Genomic DNA, 27947 nt, shown 5'->3' on the forward strand with positions numbered 1-27947 from the left:
GGAACAGCTGAGAAGGAGGAGGTTTGGAGGCAGTTTTTGGGTTTCTTTTATTAAACTATTATGTTTTCTGAAACATTTGTAGAAGCTCTGCAGGTTCCCCCCAAGGATCCAAGTTGGAGGGTCTGCAGCCTCCCCTAGAGGATCCATGTTGGAAGGTCTGCAGGCTCCTCCAGAGGATCAATGTTGGAGGGTCTGCATGCTCCTCCAGAGGATTAATGTTAGAGGGTCTGCAGGCTCCTCCAGAGGATCAATGTTGGAGGGTCTGCAGGCTCCTCAAGAGGATCAATGTTGGAGGGTCTGAACCCTTTCCAAAGTGAGGCCATGTTGGGTTGGTTGCACCAACCTAATGGCACTATTTGCTCCTTGAGTACCTCATACCATGCAGGAATAGCTGAGAAGAAGGAGGTCAGGAGGCAGCTTTCTGGCTTTCTTTTATTAAACAATTAACTGAAAACATTTGTAGAACATCCAAGGCCAGAGTGGGGGGATCTACAACCTGTACTGTGCACGTTGCCAGCTACACCTCACAGAGTGGGAAGTGGAATCTTTAGATCCTGGTGGAAGAATCTGGGCACAGGGGTGAGGGGAAGAGACTTCTCGGCCATCAGGACAGACAGCGGTTTGGGTGGAGAGACCTCCCCGGAGAGGAGATTCACGTTTCTCTGCTTCACCAGACGGTCGTTGATCAGACTGTAGTGCAGAGCCTTCATACTGTGGAGAAAGACAGGGTGGGGGGTGAGTGGTCAGCAGAGATCTCCATCATGTCAACTCCCCGGCCAACGACATTCCACCTGTAGCAACTACTTGGGGGATGTTGAATATAAAGTTATAAAAAAAAAACTTCAACAAAGTTTCCAATGTGCGTCTCTTATCTCCTTCCCCTCACCAGCTGATACCAGCCGCTCCTGTGTGAGGGGACACCAGTAGATTGTCTGCGAGTGTCAGTGAGGTCATACAAAACGTAGAAGATCGGTTTCAGGGAGATCCCATTATTGGCTGATTGTATGGATTGTGGAAGCACACTGGCCTCTTCTCCCGTTATGAACGTTATAGAGATACGGATATTATTACAGAAGAGCGTAATGGGGTGTGAACGTTTTCTTGGGTACATAATACAGCCCCAGCTTTGTATCTGCATGTTTTATCACCCCTCTGGTGACTTGGGGGGTAACAGGCTTGATAACGTTTGTCGGCCATTTCATGTATGAAGTGGGATTCTCACCTCCATTGTAGGACATTGAACCGTTAGAAGATATTGGACGGGTGTGATTACGCCACTTGTAGGACCAGGGCACTGTGTAAAAAGAAAGAAACTCCCTAGGGGCAGTCCCTAGATGGTGGCCTCACACCCCCATCTGATCCTCATAGCTCAGTTAGCAGCCAGTAGTATTAGGAGACAGGAAAAGAAGGCGTGGTCGGTACGGTGTCCTCCAATCGACCCGGAAAGGATTTTATGGTGACTACAAAGATTCCTCTTTTGCTCATTAAAGGACACTGTGGAGTCTTTAGAACACAATGGACATCCCAAAGCAGTGCCAGAAAAGGATGGGCCCATAAATAACAAACCAACGCACAGGAAACTCCGCCCCCGCAGAGCCAAACTGCTGGCAGCAAAGATGAACGACCAGAAGCTGGCATCTCTCGAGGCCGTGCCATCACTACGCAGAGTTTGGGGGAAAAGGCATAGAGGTGAAAAGAGCAGAAGAAAATTTTATGAACGCTCCCAACCCCAAGGGGATCGGTCAAACCGCAGCCTGACACCTCCACCCTGACCATTCAAACCATGAACATGGCGAACCATCCTACTAAGACAAACACCATGTGGTCCAAACCATCAAAAAACACTACTTCCTGAGACGAGAAGGAGGGACCCAGAGGAGGTCAACTGCTGACCTCATGTGAGAACTGATACGATCTACCTCAGGAGAACCTAATTTAAGTGAAAACTGATACGTCCCTCAGTAGGACAACCTCATGTGAGAACTGATACGACCTTCCTCAGGACAACCTCATGTAAGTGAGAACTGATACAACCTTCCTCAGGACAACCTCATGTGAGAACTGATACGACCTTCCTCAGGACAACCTCATGTAAGTGAGAACTGATACGACCTTCCTCAGGACAACCTCATGTAAGTAAGAACTGATACGACCTTCCTCAGGACAACCTCATGTGAGAACTGATACGACCTTCCTCAGGACAACCTCATGTAAGTGAGAACTGATACAACCTTCCTCAGGACAACCTCATGTGAGAACTGATACGACCTTCCTCGGGACAACCTCATGTAAGTGAGAACTGATACAACCTTCCTCAGGACAACCTCATGTAAGTAAGAACTGATACGACCTTCCTCAGGACAACCTCATGTAAGTGAGAACTGATACAACCTTCCTCAGGACAACCTCATGTAAGTGAGAACTGATACGACCTTCCTCAGGACAACCTCATGTAAGTAAGAACTGATACGACCTTCCTCAGGACAACCTCATGTGAGAACTGATACGACCTTCCTCAGGACAACCTCATGTAAGTGAGAACTGATACAATCTTCCTCAGGACAACCTCATGTGAGAACTGATACGACCTTCCTCAGGACAACCTCATGTAAGTAAGAACTGATACGACCTTCCTCAGGACAACCTCATGTGAGAACTGATACGACCTTCCTCAGGACAACCTCATGTAAGTGAGAACTGATACAACCTTCCTCAGGACAACCTCATGTAAGTGAGAACTGATACGACCTTCCTCAGGACAACCTCATGTAATTGAGAACTGATACAACCTTCCTCAGGACAACCTCATGTAAGTAAGAACTGATACGACCTTCCTCAGGACAACCTCATGTAAGTAAGAACTGATACGACCTTCCTCAGGACAACCTCATGTAAGTAAGAACTGATACGACCTTCCTCAGGACAACCTCATGTAAGTGAGAACTGATATGACTGTCAGCAGGACAACCTCATGTAAGTGAGAACTGATACGACCTTCCTCAGGACAACCTCATGTAAGCGAGAACTGATACGACCTTCCTCAGGACAACCTCATGTAAGCGAGAACTGATACAACCTTCCTCAGGACAACCTCATGTAAGTGAGAACTGATATGACCTTCCTCAGGACAACCTCATGTAAGTGAGAACTGATACGACCTTCCTCAGGACAACCTCATGTAAGTGAGAACTGATACGACCTTCCTCAGGACAACCTCATGTAAGTAAGAACTGATACGATCTTCCTCAGGACAACCTCGTGTAAGTGAGAACTGATACGACCTTCCTCAGGACAACCTCATGTAAGTGAGAACTGATACGACCTTCCTCAGGACAACCTCATGTAAGTGAGAACTGATACGACCTTCCTCAGGACAAACTCATGTAAGTGAGAACTGATACGACCTTCCTCAGGACAACCTCATGTAAGTGAGAACTGATACGATCTTCCTCAGGACAACCTCGTGTAAGTGAGAACTGATACAACCTTCCTCAGGACAACCTCATGTAAGTGAGAACTGATACGACCTTCCTCAGGACAAACTCATGTAAGTGAGAACTGATACGACCTTCCTCAGGACAACCTCATGTAAGCAAGAACTGATACGACCTTCCTCAGGACAACCTCATGTAAGTGAGAACTGATATGACTGTCAGCAGGACAACCTCATGTAAGTGAGAACTGATACGACCTTCCTCAGGACAACCTCATGTAAGTGAGAACTGATACGACCTTCCTCAGGACAACCTAATGTAAGCAAGAACTGATACGACCTTCCTCAGGACAACCTCATGTAAGTGAGAACTGATATGACTGTCAGCAGGACAACCTCATGTAAGTGAGAACTGATACGACCTTCCTCAGGACAACCTCATGTAAGTGAGAACTGATATGACCTTCCTCAGGACAACCTCATGTAAGCAAGAACTGATACGACCTTCCTCAGGACAACCTCATGTAATTGAGAACTGATACGATCTTCCTCAGGACAACCTTGTGTAAGTGAGAACTGATACAACCTTCCTCAGGACAACCTCATGTAAGTGAGAACTGATACGACCTTCCTCAGGACAAACTCATGTAAGTGAGAACTGATACGACCTTCCTCAGGACAAACTCATGTAAGTGAGAACTGATACGACCTTCCTCAGGACAAACTCATGTAAGTGAGAACTGATACGACCTTCCACAGGACAACTTCATGTAAGTGAGAACTGATACGACCTTCCTCAGGGCACCCTCATGTAAGTGAGAACTGATACGACCTTCCTCAGGACAACCTCATGTAAGTAAGAACTGATACAACCTTTAGCAGAAGGACAACTGAGGGTGAAGTCCCACCGTCACCCAGTGCAGCACCAGAAAAGGTCGCACACAGGAGAAAAGCTGCTAAGGAGAGATGCCAGGTGATAGTAACCAGAGAGACCACGTCATGAGGAGTCAATAGAGGAAGGTCCCTGATATTCTGGAAGAAAGGCCGTTTCAGATCCGATATAAGATCCCCCAGCAGCTGAGAATTCCATTGAGACGGGACGCCCCCTGGAGAAGGCATGAAGTAAGGAAAATAAACCACAATCTTTGTAAGGGCTTGGCCAAGATGAAAGCACAGTAACAATCCACTCTATCGGTCCATCTTTGAAGGAAGGTAGAAAAAAATCCTAGGTCCTAACAACTATAGTAAGTGCTGAGCTGTGAGGAACAGATGGGGTATAGCCACCAGCAGGGGCCGCCACTAGGGTGTTTCTTTCAAAGTTGTATTTAGTGTCTTACTCCTGCAGGTGGCGTAATCACACCCAACCATTATGAATTAAATATTCACTTACCATCAGTTCCTATCGTCTGCAGAGGCCGGCATGCTCCCAAATCTTGTACTACAATCTATACAGTGAGTCAATCAATACGATCACCCTAAACCCAATCTTCTACTTTGTCAATGGCTAAAGTCTTACCAAAAATTCACATGACCTTCAAAAATACTTCAAAATTTCATGTGCTATTAAAGTGTGACTGAAGATTTCCCTTCACTTCCTGTCCCATAACCAAAACAGGAAGTGAGATAAAATCCTTCCAAAGTGAGGGAATCCCTGGTTGCCACCAGAACTAGTGTTCCCAATGAGCCCTGACCCCTCAACTCCAAAACGAGGCTCCTCCCTGGTGGAATTTAGGCCACTCCTTCACCTGTTATCTAACCTTTCCCCAGAAAGAGAATATTTCCATTCTTCCATAGAAGGGAATGACGGAGACTTGACTCCGCCTGTAGAAGGCGGCTCCTCCCCAAAGACCCACCCATCAATAATCTCCCAGAATCCTCTTTACCAGTATGGACGCCTCTCCTTCACAGACATGTTTCTCCACAATTCTGCAAGATCTCTGGTGGCCGTAGTGGATGCTTTGCCAGGATTCGCCCTGAACAAGGAGGATAAAATTCAGGATATTCTGTGTCTGGTGTTTCCCTCAACCCCCCCCCCCCCAATTCATCATCCCCACCCCACCGGGGTTACATGTCACCTCAGGTAGGCTTTACGGTTCAGTCTGCAGAACATGATGAATCCGTTTACACACTTCTTCCTCGTTGGCTGCAGCCTGGAGGGACTGGATGTCTTCTTCCCAGAAGTCTGTGCATCCGGGGGGTGACTGGACGTCGGCGGCTTCACCTGAGAGGACAGAAATGGGGGGGGGGGGGGGTATCTCCAATATATAAGGAACACCCATCAGCCTCATCCTCCCAGTATTAAACAGATTTAGGAACCGGAAACCCTCTGCTAGATACAGTGGTGAAAATAACGATCGTCTCCCCTGCAGATGGTGTAAGTTTTGCCCACTTACAAAGAAATGAAGGGTCTATCATTTTTATCATAAGTGTATTTTATATGATAGAGACAGAAGATCAACCAAAAATCCAGAAAAAAACCCCCACATAATACAAATGTTACAAATGGAGTTGCAGTTCAGTGAGTAAAATAAGTATTTGATACCCAAGCAAAACATGACTTAGTGGTTGGTGGAGCACAGAGGTCAGACGTTTCTTGTAGTTGGTCACCAGGTTCTCAAACATCTCAGGAGGGATTTTGGTCCTCTTTTCTCTACCGATCTTCTCTAAATCCTGAAGGTTTCTTGGCTGTCTCTTGGCAACTCGAAGTTTCAGCTCCTCCATAAAGTTTCTATAGGATGAAGGCCTGGAGACTGGCTAGGCCACTCCATGACCTCAATGTGCTTCTTCTTGACTTGGTGTTATGCTTTGGGTCATTGTCATGCTTGAAGACCCATCCATGACCCATCATGGTGAGGGAAGAAGGTTTTCATCCAAGATGCATGCCCCCCTTCGATTGGCCCCTCAATGCGGCAAAGTTGGCCTGTACCTTCAGCAGAGAAACAGCTCCAAAGCATCATGTTCCCACCTCCGTGTGTGACTGTAGGGATGGTGTTCATGTTTCAGAGGTGTATTTTCCATGTGTCTTCCTGAGGAGGAGGACCTGTACTTGTGTCTTCCTGAGGAGGAGGACCTGTACATGTGTCTTCCTGAAGAGGGGGACCTGTACATGTGTCTTCCTGAGGAGGGGGACCTGTACATGTGTCTTCCTGAGGAGGGGGACCTGTACATGAGTCTTCATGAGGAGGGGGACCTGTACATGTGTCTTCCTGAGGAGGAGGACCTGTACGTGTGTCTTCCTGAGGAGGAGGACCTGTACGTGTGTCTTCCTGAGGAGGGGGACCTGTACGTGTGTCTTCCTGAGGAGGGGGACCTGTCCATGTGTCTTCCTGAGGAGGGGGACCTGTCCATGTGTCTTCCTGAAGAGGGGGACCTGTACATGTGCCTTCCTGAGGAGGAGGACCTGTACGTGTGTCTTCCTGAGGAGGGGGACCTGTCCATGTGTCTTCCTGAGGAGGGGGACCTGTCCATGTGTCTTTCTGAGGAGGGGGACCTGTACGTGTGTCTTCCTGAGGAGGAGGACCTGTACGTGTGTCTTCCTGAGGAGGGGGACCTGTACGTGTGTCTTCCTGAGGAGGGGGACCTGTACGTGTGTCTTCCTGAGGAGGGGGACCTGTACGTGTGTCTTCCTGAGGAGGGGGACCTGTCAGTGTGTCTTCCTGAGGAGGGGGACCTGTACGTGTGTCTTCCTGAGGAGGGGGACCTGTACATGTGCCTTCCTGAGGAGGAGGACCTGTACATGTGCCTTCCTGAGGAGGAGGACCTGTACATGTGCCTTCCTGAGGAGGAGGACCTGTACATGTGCCTTCCTGAGGAGGAGGACCTGTACATGTGCCTTCCTGAGGAGGGGGACCTGTACATGTGCCTTCCTGAGGAGGGGGAACTGTACATGTGTCTTCCTGAGGAGGGGGACCTGTACATGTGTCTTCCTGAGGAGGAGGACCTTGCTGGCACTGCAGGATTTCAATCCATGGTGGTGTATTGTGTCACCAATGATTTGTTTGGCGACTGGGGTCCAAACTGCCTTGAGATCCTTCACAAGCTCCTCCCGTATAGTTCTGGGCGGATCCCTCACTTTTCTCATGACCATCCTCACCCCATGAGGGGAAATCTTGCATGGAGCTCCAGATCGAGGGCGAATGATTGTAATTTTGTATTTCTTCCATTTGTGAATAATCTCTCCAGCACTCGTCTCCTCTCACCAAGCTTCTTGCTGATGGTCTTGTAGCCCATTCCAGCCTTGTGCAGGTCTCCAATCTTCTCCCCGACGTCCTCTGACAGATCTTTGGTCTTCCCCATGATGGTGGGGATTGGAGGGAAGGGATTCTGTGGACAGGAGTCTTCTATACACATAAGGAGTTGTCGTTAGGAGAACCTTCTTACATTGACAGGACTGATCTGTGTACCACATGAGCACCTACTGGAGCCAGTCTGTGGGGGGAGGGTTATTGTTGGTTGGTTGGGGATCAAATACTTATTTTACTCCATTTATAACATTTGTATCGTGTGTTTTCTGGATTTTTGGTTGATCTTCTGTCTCCATCATATAAAATACACCTCTGATAACAATTATAGACCCTTCATTTCTATGTAAGTGGGCAAAACGTACACAATCTTCAGGGGAGACGATCGTTATTTTCCCCAGTGTATATCCGAAGTCTTCAGTACATGAATACTATGGAATGGATTTTCTAACGTGTAACAATATTGTTTCAGAATGCCAAAATGAGATCTACCTCATATGGGGTCTGGGGGCTGTTCTGTACTCTTGAACCTTGAGATTAGTTTTTTTTTTTTTGTGTTCTATAAAATTAACCCTTAATGGTAAGATTTATATTGAAGCCTAACTTCAGGTTCCCCTATAAGCCCAAGGCCAAGGGGTGGGTCTGGGGAACCCTGGGCTCACAGGAAGTGGGCTGAATGATACTGGTAGTCATTTGATCCAAAACAAAAGCAGCAGTCAGGAGGAGCGATGAGAAGTGCAGCACTAGAGGATGGTGGAGCTTAGCGCTGAGACCTTTATTTTCAGAATCGGGAGAAGACTGCGGAGGGGCAGAGTAAACTGCGGAGGGGCAGAGGAGATTGAGGGGAGGGGCATAAAAGGCTGAGGAAGGTCAGAGAAGTATGGGGAGGGTCAGAGGAGACTGAGGAGGGGCAGAGAGACAGAGAAGAATGAAGAAGGGCAGAGAAGATTGGGGAGTAGCAGGGAAGACTGGACAGAGGCAGAGAAGACTGAGGGAGGCCAGAGAAGATTGTGGAGGTCCAGAAAAAACTAAGGCATGCCAGAGAAGACTGAAGAGGGTCAGAGGAGACTGAGGAGGGCCAGAGAAGACTGAAGAGGGTCAGAGGGAGACTGGAGAGGGTCAGAGGAGACCGAGGAGGGTCAGAGGAGACCGAGGAGGGTCAGAGGAGGGCCAGAGGAGACTGCGGAGGGCCAGAGGAGACTGCGGAGGGCCAGAGGAGACTGCGGAGGGTCATAGGAGACTGAGGAGGGCCAGAGGAGATTGGGGAGGGTCAGAGGAGACTGTAGTGGGCCATGAGGAGGGCCAGAGGAGATTGGAGAGGGTCAGAGGAGACTGAGGAGGGCCAGAGGAGACTGAGGAGGGCCAGAGGAGACCGCGGAGGGGCATAGGAGACCGCGGAGGGGCAGAGGAGACTGAGGAGGGGCAGAGGAGACTGAGGAGGGCCAGAGGAGATTGGAGAGGGTCACAGAAGACTGTAGTGGGCCATGAGGAGGGCCAGAGGAGATTGGAGAGGGTCAGAGGAGACTGGGGAGGGTCAGAGGAGACTGTAGTGGGCCATGAGGAGGGCCAGAGAAGACCGGGGAGGGCCAGAGGAGATTGGAGAGGGCCAGAGGAGACCGAGGAGGGCCAGAGGAGATTGGAGAGGGTCAGAGGAGACCGAGGAGGGCCAGAGTAGATTGGAGAGGGTCAGAGGAGACCGAGGAGGGCCAGAGGAGATTGGAGAGGGCCAGAGGAGACCGAGGAGGGCCAGAGTAGATTGGAGAGGGTCAGAGGAGACTGAGGAGGGCCAGAGGAGATTGGAGAGGGTCAGAGGAGACCGAGGAGGGCCAGAGGAGACCGAGGAGGGCCAGAGGAGACCGCGGAGGGACAGAGGAGATCGCGGAGGGACAGAGGAGACCGCGGAGGGGCAGAGGAGACCGCGGAGGGGCAGAGGAGACCGCGGAGGGGCAGAGGAGACCGCGGAGGGGCAGAGGAGACCACGGAGGGGCAGAGGAGACCGCGGAGGGGCAGAGGAGACTGAGGAGGGCCAGAGGAGATTGGAGAGGGTCACAGAAGACTGGGGAGGGTCAGAGGAGACTGTAGTGGGCCATGAGGAGGGCCAGAGGAGACTGAGGAAGGCCAGAGGAGATTGGAGAGGGTCAGAGGAGACCGGAGAGGGCCAGAGGAGACCGCGGAGGGCCAGAGGAGACCGCGGAGGGCCAGAGGAGACCGCGGAGGGCCAGAGGAGACCGAGGAGGGCCAGAGGAGACCGAGGAGGGCCAGAGGAGACCGAGGAGGGCCAGAGGAGATTGGAGAGGGTCAGAGGAGACTGTAGTGGGCCATGAGGAGGGCCAGAGGAGATTGGAGAGGGTCAGAGGAGACCGAGGAGGGCCAGAGTAGATTGGAGAGGGTCAGAGGAGACTGAGGAGGGCCAGAGGAGATTGGAGAGGGTCAGAGGAGACCGAGGAGGGCCAGAGGAGACCGAGGAGGGCCAGAGTAGATTGGAGAAGGTCAGAGGAGACTGAGGAGGGCCAGAGGAGATTGGAGAGGGTCAGAGGAGACCGAGGAGGGCCAGAGGAGACCGAGGAGGGCCAGAGGAGACCGAGGAGGGCCAGAGGAGACCGAGGAGGGCCAGAGGAGACCGCGGAGGGGCAGAGGAGACTGAGGAGGGCCAGAGGAGACTGAGGAGGGCCAGAGGAGATTGGAGAGGGTCAGAGGAGACTGTAGTGGGCCATGAGGAGGGCCAGAGGAGACTGGGGAGGGTCAGAGGAGACTGGGGAAGGCCAGAGGAGATTGGAGAGGGTCAGAGGAGACCGAGGAGGGCCAGAGGAGATTGGAGAGGGTCAGAGGAGACTGAGGAGGGCCAGAGGAGACTGGAGAGGGCCAGAGGAGACCGCGGAGGGCCAGAGGAGACCGCGGAGGGCCAGAGGAGACCGCGGAGGGCCAGAGGAGACCGCGGAGGGCCAGAGGAGACCGCGGAGGGGCAGAGGAGACCGCGGAGGGGCAGAGGAGACTGAGGAGGGCCAGAGGAGATTGGAGAGGGTCAGAGGAGACCGAGGAGGGCCAGAGGAGATTGGAGAGGGTCAGAGGAGACCGAGGAGGGCCAGAGGAGATTGGAGAGGGTCAGAGGAGACCGAGGAGGGCCAGAGGAGATTGGAGAGGGTCAGAGGAGACTGGAGAGGGCCAGAGGAGATTGGAGAGGGTCAGAGGAGACCGAGGAGGGCCAGAGGAGATTGGAGAGGGTCAGAGGAGACTGAGGAGGGCCAGAGGAGACTGGAGAGGGCCAGAGGAGACAGAGAGGGCCAGAGGAGACCGAGGAGGGCCAGAGGAGACTGGGAAGGTTCAGTTACATTATAGATGAGAGAAGTCGTTTGTGTAGTTTATAACACATTTTTATTGGAGTCAACAGCATCTTCTATTAAAGAGCTGACCAATCAGATCTCTTGACTTTACAGTAGTTCGAAAAATAAAAGCTGATTGGTTGTCATAGATCAGTGATGGCGAACCTTGGCACCCCAGATGTTTTGGAACTACATTTCCCATGATGCTCAACTACACTGCAGAGTGCCAGAGCATCATGGGAAATGTAGTTCCAAAACATCTGGGGTGCCAAGGTTCGCCATCACTGCCATAGACGATCGGACAATGAGCCCTCTTTGTTTTTGTTTTTTTGCAGTACATTTCTGTGCCGCCAGTATGCAGTGCAATTCTACCAATCAGCCAGTGAGTATTAGAACGTGAAGGAATGACCCCAATTTGTGATGAGACTTTCAATTGGTTACAGGTAGTTTTTATTGCGCCCTAATTGGCCCAACCATCACTGGTACAGATTGGGTTGTGTACAGTATATACCCCAGATTGTTACTGTCTCCTATAACCTATGCAGAGTGAGAACAGTCTGATTATTGAACCTACAGCCTAGAACTTACTTTCCTTGCTCTGGCTTTGCTCCGAGGCCTGGGTTTAGTCACCAAGCCCAGCTGTCTTATGTTCAGTTCTGGATCTGCACTGGTGTCCGGCTGCTTTTCCTCCCTGTAGGATCTATTCTTCTGGGGTCCAGAATTCTCAGTGCTGATCTCATTCTGTATCTGGTAACTGTGATCCAGGCTCAGGGTGGAGGACATGGTTGACTCCTGAAACATGGGGAGGGGGGGGGGCAACCAAATAAACCACAAAACCTTCCAACAAAGACTTTCTCTAAGAATTTTATGCGGGGTATATATCACTCCCACTGTCCACTGATACAGAGTATTTATTGATCCCTCTGTCCACTGAAAAAAGGGCATTACACACTTTGTCCCCAAATATAACCGGATTTTTGGTTTATCTGTAAAATCCTAATGGAGTACATCACAGGACATGGGTCATCTTCAGATTTATACCTCACAGGTAAACCAAAAATCCTTCTTTGCTAATCATACATCACAGGACACAAAGCATCTTCATGACTCACTGGGGTGTCTGAAAGCCCTGAACGTGAGAGGTTGGCAACAAGCCCAAAACCCAGAACAAAAACCACCCTACAAAATCGCCTGCAAGACCTTGAGCCAAAACTGGCACATGCAGTGAACATCTACCTGGTAGGACTTCATGTTGAATAGCCCAAGAAGCACCAATGACTCTGGTGGAATGGGCCTTGACCAGGGATACCATACACCTTAGAAATGAATCCACCTAGAAATGGTGGATCAAGAAGCAGCCTGACCCTTGGAAGGACCCTCAGGCAGAACGAACAAGGATTCAGACTGAAATAATGAAGTTGTAGACCTCAGATACAGTGCCTTGAGAAAGTATTCGGCCCCGGTATTTTTTCTGAAGAATCACCAACAAGTGGGACACAATTGTGAAGTGGAACGAAATCTATTGGATTTTTGAAACTTTAACTAATAAAAAAATGAAAAGTGGGGCGTGCAAAAGTATTCGGCCCCCTTGTGTTAATACTTTGTAGCGCCACCTTTTGCTGCGATTACAGCTGCAAGTCTCTTAGGGTGTCTCTATCAGTTTTGCACATCGAGAGACTGAAATTCTTGCCCATTCTTCCTTGCAAAACAGCTGGAGTTCAGTGAGGTTGGATGGAGAGCGTTTGTGAACAGCAGTTTTCAGCTCTTTCCACAGATTCTCGATTGGATTCAGGTCTGGACTTTGACTTGGCCATTCTAACACCTGGATACGTTTATTTGTGAACCATTCCTTTGTAGATTTTGCTGTATGTTTGGGATCATTGTCTTGTTGGAAGATAAATCTCAGTCCCAGTTTCAGGTCTTTTGCAGACTCCAACAGGTTTTCATCCAGAATGGTCCTGTATTTGGCTGCATCCATCTTCCCCTCAATTTTAACCATCTTCCCTGTCCCTGCTGAAGAAAAGCAGGCCCAAACCATGATGCTGCCACCACCATGTGTGACAGTGGGGATGGTGTGTTGAGGGTGATGAGCTGTGTTGCTTTTACGCCAAACATATTGTTTTGCATTGTGGGCAAAAAGTTGGATTTTGGTTTCATGTGACCAGAGCACCTTCTTCCACATGTTTGGTGTGTCTCCCAGGTGGCTTGTGGCAAACTTTAGACGAGACTTTTTATGGATATCTTTGAGAAATGGCTTTCTTCTTGCCACTCTTCCATAAAGGGCAGATTTGTGCAGTGTACGACTGATTGTTGTCCTATGGACAGACTCTCCCACCTCAGCTGTAGTTCTCTGCAGTTCATCCAGAGTGATCATGGGCCTCTTGGCTGCATCTCTGATCAGTCTTCTCCTTGTCTGAGCTGAAAGTTTAGAGGGACAGCCAGGTCTTGGTAGATTTGCAGTGGTCTGATACTCCTTCCATTTCAAAATGATGGCTTGCACAGTGCTCCTTGGGATGTTTAAAGCTTGGGAAATCTTTTTGTATCCAAATCCGGCTTTAAACTTCTCCACAACAGTATTACGGACCTGCCTGGTGTGTTCCTTGGTCTTCATGATGCTCTCTGCGCTTTCATCAGAACCCTGAGCCTATCACAGAGCAGGTGCATTTATACAGAGACTTCATAGCAAAAGCTGTGGTGGATATAATAAGATCCTCAGCAAGAGCAATGTTGGCCTCTGTGACTTCCCGAAGAGCGCTGTGGCTCAAACCCTGAGTCTAAGTCCAGTTGGTGTAAGATTCCCTATGATGGTACCAACCTATTTGGCCCCAAGTTACATTCTGCAGTATCAAAGGTCACGGGATGAAAATCAGGTCTCATCCCGTCGGATAGAAGGGCCAAACAACAAAAGAACCCAACTTTCAGACGCCATCTGCCCAAAAGATATCGGGATTCAAGATCTTATAAACCAGGGAAGGAGTTCAAGCGGAATTGGCGAAACACACAGCAGTCTTTCATGAGGGTACAGATGGCAAAGGGGACTACCCCAGGAGACCAACCGAAATCTTTTTTATGCCACGCTCGCCCAGCCCGCAATAGTAGGAGCGAGGCTGAGGCTATTTGCCCATGTATGGATGGACCATATACAAGATCACTGGACGATTTCTGCCATTCAAGAAGACCACAGATGGAAGTTCAAACACAGACCTCCCAAAAATCACTACAGATTTACCAGGCTACCATCCTCGTGCCCAAAACGTAAACTTCTAGTCAAATATATCATGGAGCTACTACAGAAGCAGGCGATTATAGAAGTCCCATGGGAGCAGAGAGGTGTACGTTTTTACTCCCCTCTTTCTAGTCACCAAGAAGACAGGAGACTTGAGGCTGGTGCTAGATTTAAAGAATCTCAACCAAACGATTCTGGTCGAATCCTTCAAGATGGAGAGTCTTCAATCCATATTACTAGCAGTAGTAGCGGAAGACTGGATGCTCTCAGCCGATTTGTCCGATGCTTATTTGCACATACCCGTGCACCAAACCTTTCAGAAGTACCTGCGCTTAGCCATAGCCCAACGACATTTCCAGTTCCCAAGCCTCCCATTTGGGATTTCAACGGCACTCAGAACCTTTACAAAGGTCTTACTTCCGGTTATAGCACATCTGAGGGAGAAAGGACTGAGAGTCCTGCAATATCTAGACGATATTATCCTCCTAGCCGAGAGTCAGGAAACACCCTTGCAACATTGAACAGTGCTAAACTCCACACTCCAGCAATTCGGGTGGATAATAAACTGGAAAAAGAGCAGCCTGGTACCAACACAGAAGATGATTTTCCTGGGAACCAAACTAGATACCAGTTCCAACACAGTTGGTCTTCTCCAGGTGAAGCTACATCCGCTCATCCACAAAGTAAGAAGGCTCCTGTCGGCAGATCATCTGTCCGCAAGATCGTGTCTAAGCATCCTAGGATCAATGTCCTCCACCTTCCTAATGATCCAGTGGTCCCAGTGGAATTCGAGAACTTTCCAGAACTCGTTCCTAAAACAATGGAACGGATATTCTATTAATCAGCGAATAGTGATCACTCAGGCAGTGAAGAAATCTGCACGGTGGTGGACTCAAATCAGCAATCTGACACACTGCCGTCCCATTGTACCCCCACTACCAGAAATAATAACAATGGATGCCAGTCTTCATGGTTGGGGAGCACATTATCAACACCAGGGGGCACAAGGCTGTTGAGCCTTTCGACCGCAGGGCATAGTTTCGAACGTCCTAGAGCTCAGGGCCGCCTGGCAAGCCCTCCTAACCTTCGGCCCACTCCTCACAGGAAAAAGCGTCCCCCTGCGAATGGAAAATACGGTAGCAGTAAACTACGTTCACAGACAGGGGGGTACCCGAAGCAACATGCTCATGCAGGAGGCTCGGCCCATACTCAAATGGGCGCAGGTCCACCTGGCAGACTTGAAGGCAATATATGTACCAGCTACACACAACCAACTCGCGGACGACTTGAGCCGAGTATTTGTGTCAAACAACGAGTGGTCCCTCAGTCACCAGGCCTTTGCCCTTCTCACACGCAGATGGGGAATGCCAGACATAGATTTAGTGGCAATGCCAGAGAACAACAAATGTCCCCGCTTTCTAGCAAGAACAGCCTACCCAACAGCGGCAGGGATCGACTCTCTCCACCACCTTTGGGAATTTCACCTGGGGTACATTTTCCCTCCGGTACCCCTAATAGCCAGATTTCTAGCCAGTCTGAGGAGCTTGATGTCCACAGTAATGGCAGTATTGCCGTTTTGGCTGAGGAGGCCATGGTTTGCGACCATCCTGCAACTAAACACAGAAGAACCATTCCCGCTTCCACTGTACCCGGACTTGCTCTCGCGAGGACAGTTCCTACACCCATCTCCAGAACGACTACATCTAACGGCTTGGAGATTGAAAGGGAGAGGTTGTTAGATCAGGGGTGTTTGCTCAGAGTAGTATTCACACTAGCCAGAAAAAATAAAAATAAATCAACAACATATATAATAAAATCTAGGAGAAATTCTCCACTTTTGCTCAACAGCAGTCCTGGGATCCACTCTTCCCGTCAGTTTCTCAGGTTCTAGAGTTACTGCAACTAGGACTGGAGAAGGGGCTAAGCTCTAGCACCTTAAAAGTCCAAGTCTCTACTCTGTCCGCAATGACAGGAGTTAAATGGGCCTTGAATCCTCTCATCATCCAATTCCAGAGAACATATCCGAAAATTAGGCCCCCCAGGAAACCAATCTTCCCTACCTGGGACCTATCAATCGTGTTATAAGCTCGGTCGAAGGAACCATTCTTTCCTCTAGATTCAGTATCCCTATGGGACTTAAGTTATCTTTTTTGGTGGCAATAACGTCGGCCAAAAGGGTTTCGGAACTGCAAGCCCTGCTAATTAAAGAACCGCATCTGTTTTTTTATCCAGACAGTTGTCCTCAGACCCTCAGATCAGTTTGTACCCAAGGTAGTGCCTACCTTTCACTTCAACTCGGAAATCAATCTTCCAGTCTTTCTCAATTACAAGGGGAATCATCATCCCTTAGATGTTAAATCAGTCATCTCCACCTACCTAGAAGTTACTCTGGCACTTAGAAAGTCGGAACACCTAGTCATACCACGTGGTGCAAAAAAAGGCCAGGCAGCATCCTCAAGAACGATAGCATCTTGGCTGATTAGAACCATAAGAAAAGCGTACTTAATTCAACTTCTCCCGATACCAGAGGGATTGAGAGCCCACTCGACAAGAGCAGTAGCGACCTCCTGGGCAGCATACTGTAGAGTGTCCCCAGAAACTATTTGTAAGGCAGTAACTTGGACCTCAAAAAACAATGTTCATGGCACACTACAGAATAGACCCGGCTCAATTAACTACATGTCATTGTTATGCAATAGTTTGTCTGCTTACCTGTTCCCATGTGTTCATCTAGAGACCAGCCGACCCTCACCTGTCTGCTTTTGTAATCCATCCTCTGGCATGGCTCCACCCTAGCTCCTATCAGGGAGCTCTAACAAACTGTCAGGTCACCTTGAGGCAAGATGACAGTTTGATCAGCCATGGACCCGGCTGACGTGCCGCTTCCTACAGTCGATCCGTTGCAGGGCTTAGTTCGCAGACTTGAGACCCAAGAATCGCATCAGACCCAGGTGATGCGATTCCTTCAAGATCTGGCTTCCCGCTTCGAGCAGCTACAGGCTTCCTTGGGAACCCCGAACCTGCAGCCTCAAGTACAGTCAGCAGCTGCACCTATCGCACCGGTCGCATCCACGCATGCATTATTACTGCCAGCTCCGTCCCGTTTCTCTGGCGACTCCAAGGCTTGCAGGGGGTTCCTTAACCTGTGCACTGCAAGCCAATCCTGCTGATCAACCTTTGTGTGTTAGCTTCCTGTTACCTGCCCTGTGCTCTGCTGTTATTCCGTTACCGACTTTGGCGAGTCCTTGACTATCCCTGTTTGCCTGTGATCCTGACCTTTTGGCGTGTCCCTGACTATTCCTGTCTGCTTGTGGCCCCGACCTTGGCTTTGTCCCTCACCATCCCTATCCTCCTGTTGCCTACTGTGGGTGTGAGGGGAACCCTGGGGGTCGCGACCTGGAGCCAGTTGCAGCCAAGTCCATCCTCACCACTCGAGGCTCTGGTGAACACCTGCTGGCTCTTAGACTCCGCGCCCCAGGGAATCTTAGGCCGCGTACACACGCGCGGACTGTTCGCCCAACTTTGTCCGCTGAACAGTGTTTGGGCGGACAGTCCGCTCGTGTGTGGGCTTTCAGCGGACAGTTTCAGCGGACAGTTTGACGAACAAGGTTTTTCGGAAATTCCGTAAAACTGTCCGCTGAAACCTTGTTTGAGCGAACAGTCCGCCCGTGTGTAGGCTTGTTCGTCAAACTAAGTTCCGCGCATGCTCAGAAAGGATTTACACGCCGAAAGTTATAATGCAGTGTATAGGACGTCGTATTTTTCGTCCCGTCGTACGTGCCGTTCACGTCATCGCGCACGGTTTCAGCAAACTGTTCGTTCGTCGTGTGTGGCCATGTCCGTCCATGCTAATTTTGAGCGGACTGTTTGCCGAAACTGTTTGACGGACAAAGTTGGGCGAACAGTCCCCGCGTGTGTACGCGGCCTTACGCTCAAACCCCAGTGGAATCTGTCCCCCGTCTCCAGCAGTCAGCCGTAGGGTCCACAACCTTGCGGTGCACTACTGATCCCTACGGTGTGCATCTGTCACCTTGCCTCAAGGTGACCTGACAGTTTGTTAGAGCTCCCTGATAGGAGCTAGGGTGGAGCCATGCCAGAGGATGGATTACAAAAGCAGACAGGTGAGGGTCGGCTGGTCTCTAGATGAACACATGGGAACAGGTAAGCAGACAAACTATTGCATAACCATGACACTACAGCTGAATTCGGGAGATCAATCATCCAAACTAATTCATCCATACCTTGTACTTAAGTAATTAAATCTTTTGAAAGCACCCACCCATGTAGCGAGTTGTTTCCCAATGTGTGTGCTGCCATGATGTGTCAGGAAAACGGAAAATTGTATACTCACCTTTCCGTAATTTTCCTTTCCTGTCGCATCTCATGGCAGCACACTGAATCCCACCCCTCTAAGGTGATAGTTACTGAGAATGCAACAGTGGACTCCTCTTTGAATCTTATAGCTAACCGGTCCTATCAGGTTGTGGAGGCAGAGTCACAACCCAATGTGTGTGCTGCCATGGGATGGGTCAGGAAAGGAAAATTACGGAAAGGCGAGTATACAATTTTCCGTTTTCGTGTATGGTGGTACACCTTCCTGGATTTCTTACTTTGAGGGATTACAGAGTTGGGAACACCACTATCCCTCAGGATTTGGACTTCAACAGCCATGCCATCAAAGTCATCGACTGTAAAGCAGGATGGATGATCGACTGCAAATCTGGCTGATCCACAAGAGAGCCTGCAGCTTGCCTGCCAGGAGATTTAGGATATCTGCATACCACCATTCTCTTAGGTAAGCCGGTGCGATCAGAATCATTTATTCTGTGCAACAGATGAGGAAGAAGCTGCAGTAGGTGAGAATTCATAGATCAGGAAAAAATAATCCATTGGAGTCACTGGACATCTACCGCAACTGCCTGAAGATCCCTGGACCAGGACACAAACCTATCCAATTTGTTACTGAATCTGGACACCAAGACATCTACATCTGGAGTCCCTGATCGGGTGCAGAGACTATTCAACCAGATTCAGCTACCTATGGCTGACAGTCTACCTGCCAATCTTCTTCGTCAGGAATGTGCCCGGTGGAGAGAATTGGAGCACAAAATTCTCCTCAAGACAAGGTCGTGCCCACCTCAGCAGTGTGGCTTCTTGTCCCTCCTTGACGGTTGATATATGTCACAGCCATGGCATTGTCAAACTGAACATTAATGGGAGACCCTGAAGGTAGACAGACCAGAATAGGAGAGCCAAGCTAATCACCCAATGTCCAAGGATGTTGATTGGCAACTTCTGCTCCTCTGACGACCATGTTCTCTGAACTGAGAGGTTATGCCCATTTAATAGGTTTTGTTTTAAAACTAATCGACACTCCCTGCTGATACCACTGCTTGTGGAAGGGAGTTCCAGATCTTCACTGCTCTGACAGTAAAGATTCCTCTTAAACCGCTTTTCTTCTACTCCACCATTCCAGAGCCAACATGGTCTTTGGAGTCATATGCATTGGCAGAGCCAAAGATTCCTGATGTTTGTCTCAGGCCGCGTACACACGGGCGGATTGTCTGCCCAACTTAGTCCGCTGAACCGTGTTTCAGCGGACAATCCGCTCGTGTGTGGGCTTCAGCGGACTTTTTCAGCGGACAGTCTGACGGACTTAGTCTTTCGGAATTTCCGTAATTTTGTGCGTCCAAACTTGGTTTTGTCCGTCCAAACTTGGTTTCAGCGGACAGTCCGCTCGTGTGTAGGCAAGTTGGACGGACTAAGTATGGCGCATGCTCAGAAAGGATTTACACGGCGGAAGGTTGCATTGCAGTGTATTGGACGTCGTATTTCTAGTCCCGTCGTACGTGCTGTACACGTCATCGCGCAAGTTTTCAGCGGACTGTCTGTTCATCGTGTGTGGTCAAGTCCGTTCATTCAAAAGTTGAACGGACTGTCTGTCGGATTGTCTGACGAACTTAGTTGGGCAGACAATCCGCCCGTGTGTACGCGGCCTCAGACAGACAGGACATAGGGGTGCAGAGTTCTGGAGTGAAACTGGGCATAAAAGGGCAATTTCGAAGGCAGCTACCATCTTTCCTAGCACATTCATGCAGGCCCGAATTGAGGAATCTTCCAACAACTTCAGGCACTCCACCTGGGATTGAAGAGACAAAACATATCTCCTCTGGAAGCGGTACCTTTTGCTGGCGCTGTGTCAAAAACTAAACCTAAGTACTCCAGACATTGTGTCAAGACTAATGCAAACCTTTGAAGGTTCAGCTGAACCTTTTCAGCACATCATCTGCTGGACATTTGATATCAATTTCTGAGCCAAGTGCTCCCTGAGTAGTAGTCATTTAGATGCCCCACAAGGGCGATACCTCGAGTCCTCATCAACCCCCAAAACCAGAGCAAACACCTTGGTAAAATCCCTGGAAGCTGTGGGCGGGCTGAATTGCAATGCCACACACCGATAGGACACTTTTGTACCTTCAAGAACACGTTAAGATCTTTGCAGAAAAGGCTGGGGAACCATTTAAAGGTTGAAATAGAAGCCATGTGACTTCAGGTGTGATGACCCCCAGGAGCAGCGGTCTTTTCATGGCCACAAAAACAACCGCTCTTTTTTTTGTGGCTCTGAAAATACCCTTGAGCGCATAAAAGGATTGAGGGGGAAAGCCGCAAAACTCCAGCTTGTAGCCTCTGGACACCACACTGTAGACCCAAATCATTCATGACCTCCTGATTCCAAGCAGCCACAAAACTCAACAGATGTCCACCCCTCACACACAGAATGTGCCTCTAGAACTGGAGGGGAGGGCGTGGGGATCTGGGATGTAGGGTGTCAGGAAAACCCTTCCCACAGACATCCGAGTGGTGTAAGGTTCAGAAGAATACCTGTGCGCAAGAAGAGCGATAATGCGATCGGCGGTGCGCACGCACGCCCGTTTTGATGGCGATTGGCGCTATTTAAAGGGGATCTTTGCCTTGCTGCCCGATCAACAGCGTTCCTGTGTGCTCTGCTACCCTGCATCTGAACTTACCTGATCCGTATTGAACTTGGCCTGTTTCTGACTTCTCTGCTTGCTGCCTGCCCCCGACCTTGGCTTCCGAACCCGACTATTCTCCTGGACTTAGTTTTGGTACCTGATCCGCTAGCCTGTGCTTGACCCGGACTGTCTAACTACTCTGCTACCTGCCAGTCACCTGTCTACTGTTGCTGGACTACAGAACACCTCCCGGTTCTCCACCGTGCCCGGCTGGTGCCTCTCGCTGTGTTCTGTTACCTCCTACATCCTGCTGCTGGACTACAGGACTCCTGCCTGTTGTCAGCCACATCCTGCCCACGGTCTGCTTCCCGCCACTGGGCTACAAGGCACATCCCTGCTGTCCGTTGCTTCCGGCTGGAACCGCCTGCTGCGTCCTGCTATCATCTGCATCTTGCGGCTGGACTACAGGACACCTCCCCACTACCAACGGTCTCCTGCCTTCCACACCGGCCAACCAGTCAGGCGCTTGTGCTCCCGAGCCCCTGTCATCTCTATCAGGGGCAGAAGAAGTTTCGTAAAATTTCTGAAGCTGAGCGGCGCCTGCGCCGTGAGTGGAGGTGGTAGCCCCACCATCCAAGCGGACATAGGGTTGTGAAAATTAGACGGCCCCTCGCGGGCGAGCTTCGCTCGCCACGCTTCGGGCTCGGCCTTGCTGCTCTCGGCTCTTTTTTATTCCTACTCTATGTCCACTTGGATGGTGGGGCTAGAACCTGGACTCACGGCGCAGGCACCGTTCATCTTCGGCTATTTTCAGAATCTGTGGTGCTGTGTACCGCGCATGCGCAGTACACAGCAGACACTATCTGATGGGGGACCTTATATGATGGGACACCGGCCTGATTGCATACAATTTGAAAGTGTTTAACTTTGACTTCATATTATATGGTTTTGTAAATCTAAAAGGAAAATTGTACAGGAAGATCCTGATGCTCATGAAAGGAAATCTTCTTGGATTTTGAAGGGGTCACCAGTTTCTGACCTGTCACCTTCTTATTTGGGGACAACAGCATGTTCTTTTCCGCAGTCATCTTCTGGATGAAGGCATCAAGGATTGTCCAAACAAACACTCACCCTCAAAGGGGCAGACTCTCGATTTGCTTCTTGCGGTGACGTTCCACCGACCAGCACTTAAGTCATAGGCTCCATCTTGCCAGGAAACTCAAGGCCTTTAACTTCAGGTCTGTGGCATCTTTAAGGACTTGGGGACCACCGACCACCAGGGTCTTACTCAAGCAGGGTAAAAAGTCAGGAGGACCCAATGTTTTGTAGAATTCTTTCTCCATGGGGTACTGGTGAGCGAATCGCTTCAGTAGTACATGCTGCATCCCGTGGAGCTGGAATGCTCCGTACAAACAGCCAGAAGAGCAGCCCATGTGCACAGGGGCACCCGGAGGAAAAGACTAATACCTGTAGCCCAGAGGCACTCGCCAGTCCAAAAGTCAAAATCTTCACCCATCATGGCAGGCACACCTCGCAGGGACCCCTGCCCTGGACCTGTACAGCACCCTGCCAGCGGGTTCATATGTTATTATACCCAGGAGAGATCACTCTCCACAGGATCCAGCAACCTACATGCACCTTTACCGGCCGCCCTGTATGCTGTACCGACCAATCCAGATTCAGCCCTCCTCTGCCCCACCAGGGGTGTAAGGAACAGGCCAGGATCTATGGGTACAAAGCCCAGGAGAGACATCTTCAGAGAGACCTAGAGAGGAACATCCAGCACTGAGGACACTAGCAAAAAACTGGGTGTCGCTGAGCTGGGAGGTGCTCTGTCTGGGCGAGGAGTCCTGCCCTTTTTGGCCAGCGTTGGGGTAAGCCCTTCTTTCTCTGAGTCGGCTAATTGCCAGCTCCTATCTCTCCACAGTTACTCAGCTGTTGATGATATCCTGCTCGGTAGTCCTGCCTACTTAAGCCGTCCAGCCCAGAGGATCTCTGCCTTCGCCTTGGTCAACATCACAGAGACTATCTCCTGCATTCCTGTTCAAGACTTGCTTGGCTGACATCCCTTCTGGCTCCAGATCCTGCTTGCTGTTCCCTGGCTTCCTGACTTTCTGGCTTGTCTGACTATCCGTTCCGGTTACCAAACTTTGGCTATGTTTTGATTTGTTCTATTTACTTTTATTATTAAACAAGCGTGATTTAACTGTACTTTTGTCCCGGTCCGATTCATGGTTTCTGACATCATTCACCTGAAGGTGGCAGCATAACCCAGGTAGGCATAAATATGAACTCCTATTTATCCTGTGAGGTATGATTAAGAAACGGGTATTCATTACGCCCATTGATATAAGGGTATTTATAACTCCCAACGATATAGGGGTATTTATAACTCCCAACGATATAGGGGTAATTATAATGCCCACAATATAGGGGTATTTAATACTCCCACTGATATTGGGGTAATTATAATGCCCACGATATAGGGGTATTTATTACTCCCACTATCCTACAACATGGGGGTATTTATTACTCCCACCGATATAGGGGTATTTATTACACCCATTGATATAGGGGTATTTATTACACCCATTGATATAGGGGTATTACTCCCACCAATATAGGGGTATTTATAACTCCCACTGATATAGGGTTATTTATTACTCCCATTGATATAGGGTTATTTATTACTCCCATTGATATAGGAGTATTTATTACTCACACTGATAAAGGGGTATTTATGACTCTGTCCTCTGATATGGGGATATATTTGGTTTTACTCTCACGGACCATAGTCTGGGCTCTGAACAAGGAACTGGCTCTTTGTGTAAAGGTTTGGGGGCCCCTGCTATAGAGGTGTGGGGCCCCTTATAAGAATGGCCCAATGATAACAGATAGGAGCATTACCTGAATCGGAGAGCTGCAGCAGATCTGGACCTCCTCAAACAAAACTGCCAATAAACAAGTCACATGATTACTTTGCTGACTCCCATCTGACTGCGGAGTTCCCCCCCAAACATCTCACTGCTTTACCTGGTGGTACAATTCCGCCCACTGTGACATCATCCACCGGGGAGGAGCACAGAGAGGGGCTGAGCCCCAGAAATGGCGGCACCGAGGACTGCGGGGTACTGGGGCCTGCCACGGGACAAAACCAAACCATCACTACAGATAGATGCACAGTGATCTGCCATTTCAGGATCTACTCATCTTTATTTACCGGACTAGTGATCTGTGGTTCCGTGATCTGTGATTATAGGATCTACTGATCTGTGGTTCCAGGATTTACTAATCTGTGATTACGGGATCTAGTAAATACAGGACCTAGTAATTTAGATTTCAATATTTAGTAGATTTAGTGATCTGTGGTTCTGGAATCTATTTGTCTGTGGTAGTCAGGTATATAGCGAGTCTGGGATTTACTAACCAGTGGTTTCAGGGTCTAATAATCTGATTCTAGGATCTGTTAGTCTATGGTTCAAGATCTAGTGATTTTTGGACCTAGTGGTCTATAATTCCTGGAACTATTGATTTGTGATTCCTAGATCTACTTATATGTGGCCATGGGATCGATTGATCTGCGATTCCAGGATCCAATGATCCGTGGTCCTGGAATCTATAATTTTGGGATCTAGTGCTCTGTGGTTCTGGGATCTGGTGCTCTGTAGTTCCGGGATCTGGTGCTCTGTAGTTCCGGGATCTGGTGCTCTGTAGTTCCGGGATCTGGTGCTCTGTAGTTCCGGGATCTGGTGCTCTGTAGTTCCGGGATCTGGTGCTCTGTAGTTCCGGGATCTGGTGCTCTGTAGTTCTGGGATCTTGTGGTTTTTGATTGCAGGATTTAGTAATATAAGATTCTGAAATCTAGTAACCTTTGATTCTAAGATCTAGTGATCTAATGGCACGGGGATCTAGTGATATGTGACATGTAGTGACCTGAGATCTCAGGATCTAGTGATACCCATAGATGAGAATGTGAGATCTCCTCCCCATCACATTGTATACAGTATGTGGTGATCCGGGATCCGCTGTGTGATCCTGCCTATAGACACACATTGCACAATACACACATGAACAGATTTCTAGCACAATCTTTTTTCATATTTATAATTTCCTGATAAAAGGGAAAACATTTGTAGCCAATCCTATATTGTTGTAAAGAATCCTGGATTTCCGGTCCCAGTGGAGATCACATTCCCATCATGCATTGCATGCTTAGTGCAGAGCGGTATGGAGCGTACGGCCCCCCCTGTGCCATCTCCAGGTGCCCCTTATATGGGGCATCTGACGGTGGTACGCTCTGCGGATCTTACACTGGATGGAGGATTCTGATTGGTTACCGGGTGGAACACACAGACTATGCTTAGGTCAGACCGGGGGGGGGTATATACTTACTGAGGGGTGGAGGAGAGGACACCATGACTGAGACCAGCCACGGACCGGTGTCACCGTTTTCTGAGGATGAGGAGGAGACGTATGGGACCAGCTTCTGCCTGCATGAGACAGATATGTCATCGGGGTGGGGGGGGGGCGGAGGACAATGGGGGGTACGGGGTGAGGAGAATGATGGGGGGTACAGTGGGGGGCACGTGGTGGGGAGGACAATGGGGGGTCCAGGGTGGAGAGGACAATGGGGGGCACGGTGGGGAGAACAGCAGAGGGCACAGTGGGGAGGGCAATGGGGGGGAGGAGAGGTTAGAGGAGAAGGAAGGGGACAGTAGAGGGGAGGGAAGGGGACAGTAGAGGGGAGGAGACAGTGAAGAGGAAAGGGAAAGGGGACAGTAGAGAGGAGAGGAGGGGAGAGGGAAAGGGACAGTAGAAAGGAGAGGCGAGGGAAAGAGGACAGTAGAGAGGAGAGAGGATAGGGTAAGGGACAGTAGAGAGGATAGGGGAACCAGGGGGGAGAGGAGAGGGAAGAGGAAAGGGAAGGGGACAGAGGGGAGAGGAGTGTGAAGGGGACAGTAGAGAGGAGAGAGGAAAGGAAAGGGGACAGTAGAGAGGAGAGGAGGGGAGAGGAAAGGGGACAGTAGAGAGGAGAGGAGGGGAGAGGGTAAGGGACAGTAAAGAAGAGAGGGAAGGGGACAGTAGAGAGTGCAGTGGAGAGGGAACAGTAGAGGGGAGGGGAGAAGAGAGGGTAAGGGACAGTAGAGAGGACAGAGGAGAGTGAAGTGGAAGGGACAGAGGAGAGGAGACAGTAGAGGGGAGGGGAGAGCAGATGAGAGGGAAAGGGACAGTGGAGAGAGCAGTAGAGGGGAGAGGAGAGGAAAGTGGAGTAGAGGTGAGAGTGGAGGTGAGAGGATGGGACAGAGGAGAGGGGAGGGCAGAGGAAAGGGAAGGGGACAATAGAGGGGAGAGGAGAGTTAACAGTACAGTAAAAGGGGAGAGGAGAGGAAAGGGACAGTGGTGAGAGCAGTAGAGGGGAGAGGAGACAGGAGAGGAATGTGGAGTGGAGGGGAGCGGTCAGGGGACAGAGGAAAGGGAAGTGGAGGGGAGAGGGAAGGAGACAGGAGAAGAGAGGGAAGTGGAGGGGAGAGGGAAGGAGACAGGAGAGGAGAGGGAAGGAGACAGGAGAGGAGAGGGAAGGAGAGGAGAGAAGGAAGGGGATAGTAGAAGGGAGAGGAGAGTTAACAGGACAGTAGAGAGGAGAGGAAAGTGGAGTGGAGTGGAGGGGAGAGGGAAGGAGATAGGAGAGGAGAGGGAAGTAGAGGAGAGGGAAGTAGAGGAGAGGGAAGGGGATAGTAGAGGAAAGTGGAGTGGAGGGGAGGGGGAGGTCAGGCAACAGTAGAGAGGAGAGGGAAGGGGTGGGGAGAGCAGAGCAGAGGAGAGAGGAGGGGACGGTAGAGAGTGACGGGAGAGGAAAGAGGTGGGGACAGTGGAAAGATCAGTAGACGGGAGAGAAGAAAGTGGAGGGGAGAGGAGAAAGGAGGGGACAGTGGAGAAGAGAGGGGACAGGTGAGGGAGGGACAGGAGAGGGGAGGGGAGAAGAGAGGGGAGGGAACAGTGGAGATGAGATGGGAAAGTAGAGGGGAGGTGACAGTGGTGGGGAGAGGAGGGGGACAGAGGAGATAGGAGGGGACAGAGGAGAGTAAAGAAGACAGGTGAGGGGGAGGGGAAAATAGAGGGAAGAGGAGGGAGCAGAGGAGAGGGGACGGGAGAGGGGAAAATAGAGGGGAGGGGACAGGAGAGGGCAGAGAAGGGGAGAAGAGAGGGGAGGGGACAGGAGAGGAGAAAAAAGAGGGGGGGAGGGGACAGAGAAGATGAGAGGGGAAAGTAGAAGGGAGGGGACAGGAGAGGGGAGGGGACAGAGGAGAAGAGAGGGGAGGGGACAGAGGAGATGAGAGGGGAGGGGACAGAGGAGATGAGAGGGGAGGGGACAGAGGAGATGAGAGGGGAGGGGACAGAGGAGATGAGAGGGGAGGGGACAGAGGAGATGAGAGGGGAGGGGACAGAGGAGATGAGAGGGGAAATGAGAGGGGAGGGGACAGAGGAGATGAGAGGGGAGGGGACAGAGGAGATGAGAGGGGAGGGGACAGAGGGAGATGAGAGGGGAAATGAGAGGGGAAATGAGAGGGGAGGGGACAGAGGAGATGAGAGGGGAGGGGACAGAGGAGATGAGAGGGGAGGGGACAGAGGAGATGAGAGGGGAGGGGACAGAGGAGAGGGGAGGGGACAGAGGTGGGGAGAGGAAGGGACAGAGGAGATGAGAGGGGAAAGTAGAAGCAAGGGGACAGGAGAGGGGAGGGGACAGAGGAGATG

General features: G+C 50.2%; 1 protein-coding gene across 1 annotated transcript in view; it reads right to left on the bottom strand.

The window, feature by feature from the left end:
* Positions 1–415: 415 nt before the first annotated feature.
* MEIOSIN (meiosis initiator) overlaps positions 416–27947 on the bottom strand; it is a 47630-nt gene continuing 20098 nt past the window's right edge. Inside the window, exons 6-12 of the mRNA XM_077463194.1 lie at positions 25587–25684; positions 24228–24332; positions 24102–24145; positions 11583–11786; positions 5509–5654; positions 5317–5406; positions 416–711 (exon numbers count right to left, since the gene is read on the bottom strand). Coding sequence (XP_077319320.1) covers positions 525–711; positions 5317–5406; positions 5509–5654; positions 11583–11786; positions 24102–24145; positions 24228–24332; positions 25587–25684 — 874 coding nt within the window. The 3' untranslated portion in view covers positions 416–524. The remainder of the gene's footprint in view (positions 712–5316; positions 5407–5508; positions 5655–11582; positions 11787–24101; positions 24146–24227; positions 24333–25586; positions 25685–27947) is intronic.

Source organism: Lithobates pipiens, unplaced genomic scaffold (assembly GCF_037356315.1).
Source record: "Lithobates pipiens isolate NorthernLeopardFrog02 unplaced genomic scaffold, aLitPip1_a1.2 Scaffold_3, whole genome shotgun sequence".
NCBI classification, from domain to species: Eukaryota; Metazoa; Chordata; class Amphibia; order Anura; family Ranidae; genus Lithobates; species Lithobates pipiens.